The sequence below is a fragment of the Salvelinus namaycush genome, chromosome 38 (assembly GCF_016432855.1).
Source record: "Salvelinus namaycush isolate Seneca chromosome 38, SaNama_1.0, whole genome shotgun sequence".
NCBI classification, from domain to species: domain Eukaryota; kingdom Metazoa; phylum Chordata; class Actinopteri; order Salmoniformes; family Salmonidae; genus Salvelinus; species Salvelinus namaycush.
Genome location: NC_052344.1, coordinates 17,532,317 through 17,543,851, shown reverse-complemented (window position 1 = coordinate 17,543,851; position 11,535 = coordinate 17,532,317). Strand labels below are relative to the sequence as shown.

At 45.0% G+C, this 11,535-nt stretch overlaps 1 protein-coding gene across 2 annotated transcripts in view; it reads right to left on the bottom strand.

Moving 5' to 3' along the window:
• Positions 1–863: 863 nt before the first annotated feature.
• Positions 864–11,535, bottom strand: part of LOC120031754 (liprin-beta-1-like) — a 31,946-nt gene continuing 21,274 nt past the window's right edge. For both annotated transcript variants that reach the window (XM_038977548.1, XM_038977549.1), the window contains exons 8-25: positions 10,912–11,014; positions 10,191–10,252; positions 10,021–10,087; positions 9,730–9,854; positions 9,420–9,487; positions 9,224–9,287; positions 6,872–7,022; positions 5,755–5,899; positions 5,303–5,428; positions 4,946–5,096; positions 4,608–4,719; positions 4,420–4,508; positions 4,096–4,218; positions 3,766–3,891; positions 3,433–3,621; positions 3,008–3,166; positions 2,676–2,741; positions 864–2,093 (exon numbers count right to left, since the gene is read on the bottom strand). In XM_038977548.1, the coding sequence (XP_038833476.1) occupies positions 2,007–2,093; positions 2,676–2,741; positions 3,008–3,166; positions 3,433–3,621; positions 3,766–3,891; positions 4,096–4,218; positions 4,420–4,508; positions 4,608–4,719; positions 4,946–5,096; positions 5,303–5,428; positions 5,755–5,899; positions 6,872–7,022; positions 9,224–9,287; positions 9,420–9,487; positions 9,730–9,854; positions 10,021–10,087; positions 10,191–10,252; positions 10,912–11,014 (2,013 nt within the window). In that variant the 3' untranslated portion in view covers positions 864–2,006. The remainder of the gene's footprint in view (positions 2,094–2,675; positions 2,742–3,007; positions 3,167–3,432; positions 3,622–3,765; positions 3,892–4,095; positions 4,219–4,419; positions 4,509–4,607; positions 4,720–4,945; positions 5,097–5,302; positions 5,429–5,754; positions 5,900–6,871; positions 7,023–9,223; positions 9,288–9,419; positions 9,488–9,729; positions 9,855–10,020; positions 10,088–10,190; positions 10,253–10,911; positions 11,015–11,535) is intronic.

Sequence of the window (11,535 nt, the reverse complement as noted above, 5' to 3'; positions counted from 1 at the left end):
AATTGTTTCAAAACATCTCCTGTCATGTCACTGATGTGTCGGGAAACAATGTTTGATGAAGGCATTGTCCCAGCCATATCCGCAGCAACAGGAAGAATTAAGTCCTCCACAATAGTATGGGGTTTGCCTGTCCTAGCCACTCAGTAGCTCACCATATAAGACGCTTCTAAAATTATTAATGGTATCTGTTGCTTTTATACATGTCTTACTACTCGAAAGTAGTCTTTATTCTCGCTCCATAAACTAATTTGGCTTATTTTGTTTCTAAATGTCTACGCAAGAGTGAAGGTTTCCTGCGAGAGAGTAACGGTTAATCTGATTGGATGTTAATTATTCTACCAGTATTTGACATTGTGTTATTTCGCTGAACACTAGATGGTTTAATTTTATTTTTGGCAGTGAAACGAGGCTACTCAGGCGAGAGAAAAAAAAAACTCACCCAAATGGAAAATAAAAAATAATCAAACAGTACATTTTTAAGAAGTGAATCACATTTTTATTTGGCATTGCGCTACCCCAGCTTGAGAATGCCTGGGCTAGTATACACAGTTATATGTAGCCCATCATTTCTTACCATATTAGTTTTTATTGACAATTCTTACTACTCGAAAGTAGTCTTTATTCTCGCTCCATAAACTAATTTGGCTTATTTTGTTTCTAAATGTCTACGCAAGAGTGAAGGTTTCCTGCGAGAGAGTAACGGTTAATCTGATTGGATGTTAATTATTCTACCAGTATTTGACATTGTGTTATTTCGCTGAACACTAGATGGTTTAATTTTATTTTTGGCAGTGAAACGAGGCTACTCAGGCGAGAGAAAAAAAAAAACTCACCCAAATGGAAAATAAAAAATAATCAAACAGTACATTTTTAAGAAGTGAATCACATTTTTATTTGGCATTGCGCTACCCCAGCTTGAGAATGCCTGGGCTAGTATACACAGTTATATGTAGCCCATCATTTTTTACCATATTAGTTTTTATTGACAATTCTTTACAAAAAAAGATGCATAGAAACAGTACATTGTGTTCCCTGGTATGGTTATGGCTTGCAGAACGATGTCATTGCTTTGTGGTGATGTTTACATTCTAGAACGTTGGGCTTCCATGTAATGTTCCTAAAATTCATGGATATTATGACAAATTCAACAACATGGGAGGACAAACCAAAGTGATAATATTGAAATAATTTGGGACACAAACAAAACATGCAGATAGGAGCATCAAATGAGAGAACAACATGGAGAGGAAAATTATAATTATGGATTAAGCCAGCCTGCAATGTTTTGACTGTGGTCTGACGACAGATCTAAGTATCCCTCTGCCAGCTGACCAAGGTTATATAAATGGCTAATAATTACTTCCAAAAATAAGTCGGGACAAGGGCATACCATGTAAGTACAGGGACTCATTTGTGGATATTCAAACAAATATATAAAAAACAGTTCTGTAATACAATAAAAGTATGAAGTATAAAGTAAATGCTCCTATGTTGAAATCTCAATTCATGCACTACATTTCAACAACTTAAATAAATACACATGTATAACTTCACTTGGGAATGCAGAGAGATCGTAAATTGCTGAAATGACAACAACGTAAGTCTAAGGGCATAAGTGGTCTCACAGGTTGAAGAAGAGAGCCAGTCACAGCGCTTCATTAGGTTTTCATGGCGACGCCAGCAGTGGCCAATGATGTTTATAAAACCTGGATTGCTGATGCTATGTAATGGCCATATTGGTACTCCTCAGAAGGAGCACTCCTCCATAGGAATGAATTGAATTCTACAGCATTTCAATAAAATGTTTAAAGGACAAAATTACATGTATTTAGGTATTTATTCTATTGGGTGTCTAATAGAATATACTTGTCAAAAACAAATGTAGACAATGCTTCCCCCCCCAAAAAATTACAATGGAGGAGTAACAAAATGGCTGTGTGGTGGCTGCAAAACAGCACCCCGTCAGTCATCTAAAGTTAATACATATAATTGGGGGGGACTCTCCCTCACACGTTGGAGTCGTCATCGGTAACACTGGCCTCGGGGGAGCGAGAGGAGACCTCGCTGAAGAACTCATCCTCCTTCAGCATGCTCTGAAACATGCAGGAGAAAACACACTGAAGTCACACAGGAAAACGAGGAGATCAATAACAATGCCAGAAGAGTGCCATGGTTGTTTTGCTAGAGCACAGCTTGCTGAGAGGTTCGTCAAGTGATTTGATGTGTGATCATGTGAGAATTTTTTGGGGGGGGTATTTTACCTCCTTCACACCTGTCTCATCGCTGCAACTCCCCAATGGGCGGCGAAGTTTGAGTCATGTGTCCTCCGAAACATGACCCACCAAACCGCACTTCTTAACACCCACCCGCTTAACCCGGAAGCCAGCCACACCAATGTGTCGGAGGAAACGCTGTTCAACTGACGACCGGGGTCAGCCTGCAGGCACCCGGCCAGCCACAAGGAGTCGCTAGAGCGAAATGAGCCAAGTAAAGCCCCCCTCCTCGGCCAAACTCTCCCCTAACCTAGACGACGCTGGGCCAAATTGTGCGCCGCCCTATGGGACTCCCGGTCACAGCCGGTTGTGATACAACCCGGGATCGAACCCGGGTCTGTCGTGCCTTAGACCGCTGCGCCATTCGGGAGGCCTCATGTGAGCATTTTAATGACTTCTTACCGTCAGGTTGTCGATTTCCTCAGAAAATGCTCCTATCTGCCTCACAGCCCCTTCCGAGTCGTCCATCTAGGAATACAGACAATGTTCAAGAGCACTTCACATGGAATATGAAAAGTAAACAAGCAATCCTCTTGTGGTACCACATTCCAGCCTCATCTGTTCATTGGAGTGCTCTAACCTCACCTAAAGCATGATCATTAATGTTTATTAAATAGTTAGCGCCTCAGTGGAAGGTGCTACAAAAAGCCACACTAAAACACCCATAATAGTACCTATATCCATATATATAACATTCCCTGAAGTAGAAGGGGTTATTAATGGCAGTCCCTTACCTGCTCCAACTGGTATAGGTCGTCCTCGTAGCTCCTCAGGCCCCCCTGGAAGCTGCTGTTCTTGGGCATCTCCACGTCCATGGGGCACACGTACTCCTCGCTGTCCTCCTGGCGCTTCTTACGCAGGGTCCCGAAGCCACCGAACGACAGCCTTCTGGGCTGGAGAAGAGAGGGTGATAGGAGAGTCAGTCAAATGGGGACAAACGGCGGTGTGCCGATAGAGTTAAAAGCCGTCTGTCCTCGTCTCCTTTTCTGACAGGACACAAACCTATCCAGTCCATTCACACATAAGTGGTCATGAGGCCAACTTAGAGTAGTGGGACACAGCCAAGGTCACTGATCAGATCAATAAACCTACACTGATCCCCAAAGCTCTGTATGTCTAACAACAAGCGGATGCCTTACAGACAGCGAGTTGACCCTACCTTGACCTTGGCGGTGGCAGTGAGCAGGGTGTAGTCAGGGTTCTCCAGACACTCCTGTTTGCTGCGCTGGGCCACGGAGCCGATGAGCAGGTGGAAGTGGGTGGCCAGGTGGCGGCGCAGCAGGGTCTTGTTGGGAGGGATGTTGAGGAGGAGGGCTAGGGACTCCACGTTGAAGCGGGGCTCCAGCACCTGAGACAAGGAGAGATGGAAATGAAGAGTGAGACAGACACCGGCAAAAGGCAGTCAGTGTATGTATACACTGATGAAGGTGTGTGTTCCTGAAATGAGTCAGTGGCAAGCCAATTCAAACGGAGACTTTCCCCCCCTTCTCACCATGACCCCCCCGTGCACACCGCTGCCCCTCAGGTTAGGAGCGTACTCAGCCAGGTCCACTGATCTCAGCCACTCCATCACTCTGTGATTGGTCCACTGGGAGATCTCCGCTGGCGTGATGTTATTCTGGGGAGACATTTTTTTTTTATAAGTTGGTGTTAGTAAAACTGATAAGTGTCTCTTTTCCCTATACGAATAACACCACTGAAATGTAACTGAACTGGTGAAGTGAGAGACCATGTGTATGGTGGATATGAAAGCACAGGGAGAGAAAGAGCGAGAGAAAAAGAAGAGGGGTACTTTATTTATTTAGTAGTGTCTAAACCGTACCTCGTCAGACGGCCGTCGGCGGAGGCAGTTGGGCTCGTAGAAGTTGAGCCGGAGGACCTGGATGCCTCTCTTGATGCTGAGGTGGTGGAGAACACTGCCCACTTTTAGAGACAGCAAGTCATCCTGAAGGGGACAAACACATACACTTATCTCTGTCAGGAGAATGACTACTTTCAATCAATTGGAAATAAAAGGACACTAGACATACAACAGATCACACAAAAGCAAGGATTTTTTTATTTAATAGACTTTACTCATCCCCTCTGACATTGATGCTGATTCATTTTAGCCGCATTAGACCGACTACTGCAATTTAAGACTCACCACAGTCATGTAGTGTAGCATTCTCCCATCGACCCTCCCCTCATCAAACTGGCTCTTATACTGCGGCAGACCAATGTCATCAAGCCATCCTGAGAAACACCAAAACAACTCAATAACAAAACAGAAAGGTTATTCAATTCTTCGTAGCTTCATTGATAACTCTGAGGCGGTGGTCAGTGGTCACTCACTGGTCACCCAGTTGTGGTCCAGTTTGGCCTTGCTGACATCCTCCTCTGATCCCAGTGCCTGGAGAGCCAGCTGCAGCTTCTTCCTGTGGAGGGGCTGTTTGATCCCTAACTCCTGTGGCCACAGAAACATGTATGGGTTGTTTAAGACATCTCACATACTGTACAGTTAGGAAGAGAGTGATAGAGAAAATAGATGTTTGTCAGGACACAGGTAGCAAAGTGAACATTAAGCAACTATAAGCTTTAACATTGTGGGTTTCATTAAAATGTCTAGCGACACAGAACCTAAAAACAGGATGTGTGAAACACCTCCTGGATGCTCCACTGAGCCGTCCTACCTTCTCCAGGTCGTGCTGGGAGGCCTGCAGCAGGGTGTATCCTGAGCGGATCCACTGCTGGGCTTGAGCCACATGCAGCCCCAGGCCCTGCTCCTGCAGCCACGCACACACCTGCTCCTTACTCCACTGTGCAAAGGGAGCGTCCACATCACTGAGGGGAGAGAGAGCGAGCACTCACCTTTAACGTGGAGGGTAAACAGTGCATCATTCATTACCATTTGCTCCTCTGACACCACAAAATCCTAAAACTGTGATACTGTAGACTTAGTTCCAATAAACTTTGGATCCCTTCCTCTACGTTTCTAGATACCGATAGACTGTGTCTCTCTGTGTGTGTAAAAGGTGAGCTTCACATACTTGGCGCTGTGCTGCAGGTCACGTGACCAGCCCAGTCGGGGGCCGGCCGTGGCTCTGACTCCTCCTCTCCTGAACTCAGTCTCTGTCTCCTCCAGGTCTAGCGAGGTGGAGTGACTTCTCTTCAGCCTAGAGGGGTCAGAACACAACACGCCTAAATTTCCTGCCATGCTCTGCCCTCGTGTTACAGCAAACCCTCTGCCCTCGTGTTACAGCAAACCCTCTGCCCTCGTGTTACAGCAAACCCTCTGCCCTCGTGTTACAGCAAACCCTCTGCCCTCGTGTTACAGCAAACCCTCTGCCCTCGTGTTACAGCAAACCCTCTGCCCTCGTGTTACAGTTAAAGCAATAGTTTCATTTAAAACCCTGGCTCCATCTTAATTCATCTTTCCCCAATTCCTTGCATACTAACTCACCTCCTAAACTTAGGGAATATATAGAACATTTTGACCCACCTGCCTAAGAACTTCTTAAAGCCTCTGGACTTCTTCTTGGCCTCCGGTGAGGAAGGTAGGGTCTCGCTGCTGTCTCCTCCCTGAGGTTTGTGTGGCGGGGCACCAGCCAAGTCCAAGTGGTCTGTGCCATTACGCTCGGTCTCGGCTGGATTCAAACACACATCTGTTAGATCAACAGCCGACATCTGACAATCCACCCCCACTTAGGAAACTCCGGAGGCCAACACTGTCCAAGGACTACAGCTGTAATGGCCACCACAACCGCTTCTGGACTACATCTGCCACTAAACACCACCACCACTAGGAGTACGCCAAGAACCACTCAAAACACATCAACTCGATCCGCACATGCAAAGGACTGGTTGGCATGAACTGCTGATGCAAATTCATAGACTTCCAACAGTAAAAGACAAATCTCAGAGGCGCATCTTGAAGGACAGCTAGCAGAGTTAAGCCGGCCTCATTGCAGATGGTGTCACGTCATGGATAAGGAACAACTGGATATGATTTAAAAGGGGAAAGAAATCACACTAAAAACCACCCAGCTCACACCAGCGATCAACTCAACTTTTCACTTGCTTGATACAAGTGAAAAATTAAGAGTAGGAAAGATGGAGGTAGGGGCATATGTAGGGATTCTTCACACAACAACTTAACCATTTACCATCTATGACCCAATCAGCCTCAAGAGGGTTCAGAAAAACAGACTGCTGTTTCATTTAGTCTACGATGGGTCTGGTTGTATGGTAGATGGTGATCACATTGTTGCGCTAGTATCCCTGCACACATCCAGCGTTCATCCATACTGCAGGCCTGGCCCGTCTGTGGGGCTCTGCGCTGCAGACTACTGTACCCAACGTAGGTGCACTCGCACTCCGGCTGCGATCTTCACATCACATAGAACCATGGAGAATAGAGAGAGCAAGGACAGAACCATAGTCACTAGTGTGAAGACTACCAGACAGACATAAGAAAACACACATTAAGGTATTGAACTGTGAATGTTTTTCTTACATCATGAACAGAGAGTAGTATTTATTCTTCACACCACCCCGTGCAGAGGAACGAGCACCCTTCTTCCTGTGCCCCCCCCCCCCCCCCCAATGATGAGACTCACCCAGATTTGGGGCACTAGACGTCCTCTTGCCTCCACGCATCTTGAAGAAACCACGTCCAAAGGAGGAGCGGGCCTTCTTGGTCCCAAAGCTTTCATTACTGGTGGGGTTTGATGGGGAGGTGGATGGGGGTCTGGGCTCCTCAGTTGTTGTCTAGAAAAGGGGGGAGGGGTCATTATGAGCACATAAATCTAATAAAATATTTGACATGCCAGTAACAAAGTCAATCTCTTAATAGAACCAGCTCCATAGTTCTACCGCCAGGTGGCAGTAGAGTAACACGGCTGTCAAATACCCATTGCTCAAAACAACCCATTGCTATTATGATTCCATATCATCGAGTCCAGTCAGCTGTCACAGTGGGGCTCAGTGACTCCGCCCTCCATGTGGGGGACATAAGAGATAGAACTATGCCTTCTGTATGACTGGCTCGTTTGGGAGACATGACAGACTCTCCCACGTTGAGAGGTCAAAAGGTCAAAGAGGCTCTAGTGTTCTAATTTGGGTGACAAAAATAGGGGGTAGAGAGATCTGATTTAAGACAGTCAGGCTAAAGCAATGGCTCAGTAACCGAAAGGTTGTTGGTTCTAATACCCGAGCAGACAAGGTGAAAAATCTGTCAATGTGCCCTTGCGCAAGGCACGGAACCCTAATTTGCTCCAGAAGCACTGTACTACTGACCCTGTAAAACAACACATTTCACTGCACCTATCGGGTGTATGTGACAAAATTTTGGGACATCTACTCATTCAAGGCTTTTTCTTTATTTTTACTATTTTCTACATTGTAGAAGAATAGTGAAAACATCAAAACTATGACAAATACACATATGGAATTATGTAGTAACCAAAAAAAGTGTTAAACAAATCAAAATATTTTTTTATATTTGAGATTCTTCAAAGTAGCCACCCTTTGCCTTGATGACAGCCAGTATTTATGCTGCAATAGTTTGTGTGTCGGGCTAGGGTCAGTCTTATATCTGGAGTATTTCTCCTGTGTGAATTTAAGTCTCTCTCTCCCCTCCTTGTCCCTCCGGGTTTCTGTACAGCACTTTGTGACATCGGCTGATATAAAAAGGGCTTTATAAATACATGTGATTGATTGATTGACAAGGTAGGGGTGGTATACAGATAGCCATATTTGGCAAAAGACCAAGTCCAAATTATGTCAAGAACAGCTCAAAAAAAGCAAAGAGAAACGACAGTCCATTATTACTTTAAGGCATGAAGGTCAGTCAATTTGCAAAAACCATCAAGCGCTATGAGACTGGCTCTCATGAGGACCGCCACAGGAAAGGAAGACCCAGAGTTACCTCTGCTTCAGAGGATAAGTTCATTAGAGTTACCAGCCTCAGAAATTGCTGCCCAAATAAAAGCTTCGCAGAGTTCAAATAACAGACATCTCAACCTCAACTGTTCAGAGGAGACAGAGTGAAATCGGGCCCTCGCGGTCGAATTGCTGCCAAGAAACCACTACTTAAGGACACCAATAAGAAGAAGAGACTTGCTTGGGCCAAGAAACATTAGCAATGGACCTTAGACTGGTGGATATCTGTCCTTTGATGAGTCCAAATGAGATTTTTGGATCCAACCGCTGTGTCTTTGTAAGACGCAGGGTAGGTGAACGGATGATCTCCACGTGTGATTCCCACCGTGAAGCATGGAAGAGGTGGTGTGATGGTGCTTTGCTGGTGACACTCAGTGATTTATTTAGAAATCAAGGCATACTTAACCAGCATGGCTACCGCAGCATTCTGCAGCAATACGCCATCCCATCTGGTTTGCGCATAGTGGGACTATCATTTGGTTTTCAACAGGATAATGACCCAAAACACACCTCCAGGCCATTAGGGGCTATTTGACCAAGAAGGAGAGTGATGGAGTGCTGCATCAGATGACCTGGCCTCCACAATCACCCGACCTCAACCGAATTGAGATGGTTTGGGATGAGTTGGACCGCAGAGTGAAGGAAAAGCAGCCAACAAGTGCTCAGTATATGTGGGAACACCTTCAAGACTGTTGGAAAAGCATTCCAGATGAAGCTGGTTGTGAGAATGACAAGAGTGTGCAAAACTGTCATCAAGGCAAAGGGTGGCTACTTAGAAGAATCTAAAATATAACATGACTTTTTTGGTTACTACATGATTCCATATGTGTATTTCATAGTTTTGATGTCTTCACTATTATTCTACAATTTAGAAAACAATTTAAAAAAATAAGAAAAACCCTTGAATGAGTAGGTGTGTCCAAACTTTTGGCTGGTACTGTATATAAACTCCATGATTGCAGCAAGTCAAGGTCTTTCCAGTTAACCCACTATTCACCATCCCCCCAGGAGAGAGGGGACAGTCTTACCTGCTCTGTGTTGCCGTTTACGTGGCCCAAGCTACCTGCTGAATGTGGTGGGACTTCTGGTGGACTGCAAAAAGAAAGGAAAGTTAACCGCCAGTCTAGACCTAGAGATGATGAATATACTGACAAACTAAAACAGTGACCCAATGGGCAAATAGTCCATGGGAGTGCAGTTTGTCCAGGGAAAAGCCAACCTCACCTGTCTGTGTCTGGTTCCTGTATCAGGCTCTCCTGCTCCAGCTCAGAAAACACTGCAATAGATGGAATCTGGGAAGAGAGGGTGAGAGAGGAAGAGAAAGGAAGACAAGAGTCAATGTCACTAAATGAATGTGTCGTCAATGTCGCAAAGCACAGTCGACAGTTTCAAATGGTTAGGTAGTTGCTGTCCAGCTAAACCAATACCCCAAGCCTGTTGGCCCTCACATTCCTAACATTCCGTTTTGGTAAGGAAGTCTAGTCTCGGGTCCATCCTGTGTGTGATACATTGTTATGATAGGGGAGGTTGTTACCTCGTCACAGCTCCTTCCTGTCTCCTCCCCAACCGCCAGTGTGGCCTGGTCTGTATCCATGGCGACCTGAATGGAGGGGGATCTGTCATCCTGGATGTCATCATAATTGTCTTCATTCAGTGTGTCTGGGGGGGAACAGTTATAATTGTAACACAAAATTATCAAGTCCATTATTGTACACTATCAAACATGTGATTGATCTAGTCCGATAAATAGAAATGAATGGACTATTGCAATGATACCGATAAAACAATTCATTACTATTTTCATACTCCTTTAACATAGTTTCACCTTTCATCAAGTCCTGGACCTTCTTGTACCGTGTGATAGACTCCTGAAGCTCCTCGATCCTCCGGTCCTGTGGGTGAAGGATGGTAGATCAGAGTTAGAAAAGCCATTGAGATCCCCATGCGTCAACTACAGCAGCCTTTATGAAACAGTGTAAACAGGAGCTCCAGTACCTTGTCATTGCTAGCTGACATCAGGGACTCCATGGCCCTCTTCATCCTCAGCACATCCACATCTGGAAAACAACAAGCGTGCCCCCACAGGGATCAGAGACAGACACATTGTCTGGTGTCTACTGGTGTCAATCCACACTGGTGGAGTCTATAAAGACATACATGCAAGTCAAGTCCACTTAAGCAACAGGACTTTCAATGGAATAGACTTGAGACAATTACCTTGCAGTATATGGGCCAGGTTCAAGGACAATAAATTCTTAAAGTGAATACATTGCACTCTACATAAATTGCATACCCCTATGGTAAATGGGTGATAAGAGACTCAGCTGTGGGTTGAAAGAGTCAGAGATCATGTCTAAACATGCTTGGTATGAGCCCTGAAGACAGATAAGACAACAGTAAGGTGGAAAGTACAAAATCTCCCTTTCTTCCCCTCAATCTTTCTATCTGTGTGAGATTGAGACAGGATGCTTTGAAAATTGTATTTCAGGGGGAAAGTCCAATGCTCAGGCCATGTCTTGATGGTATCCATCATTACTTAAGGGGACTTAAGGGCAGAAATAACTGCAGACAAATTAGGAAAAGGAATGTTGGAAAAAATTTGCCGTAAATCTGTCAAGGTGCAAGTTAAGCCTATTGAAATATTATGGCTCCTCGTGTGTATGAGGGTGAAGTGAGGTCCCCCTCCCACCCACATGTCTAGTAACAGTACTCCCACCTTTCTCTCCATCTGTTCTGTCTGGGGTCAGGACTCCCTGTGTAGCCTGGTCTCTTAGCCTCCTCAGCTCCTCCAGCTGCCTCTGAAGAGTCTGCAGTTCCTCCTGAATGTGAGAGGATCATGTTCGGGACCATTCTGACCTCATTAAACTACAGATACATATCCAGGCCCATATTCATAAAGTGTCTCAGAGTAGAAGGGTAGACTACAAAGCAGGATCAATGAGCTATCTTGCCTAAATATTCACAAATTACATTTTTTAGAGAGATAAGCTTGAAAATGTGCATGGCCTAATTGACTCAACAACCGAAAACACATATCTAAGTTTAGCTTTCTTAATGAACCAGAAAATCAATAGTTTTTTCTGGTTGTTTATAAAAGTTAGCTGGCTAATCCATTGAACCTGCGTTGTAGTATACCCCTCTGATCTAGGATCAGATCCCCTGTCCATTCAATTTAATCTAAAAGGCAAAACTCCTACTAGAGAAGCACTCTTCGTACGAGACGCTTTATGAATACAGGCCAAGATCTAGATAAGAACCCAGCTAGACAGAGTTTGACCAAACTGAAAGTTAAAACCCAGTCTGATGCCAACTGTGCTGCAGGGCAGTATGACCCAGAATA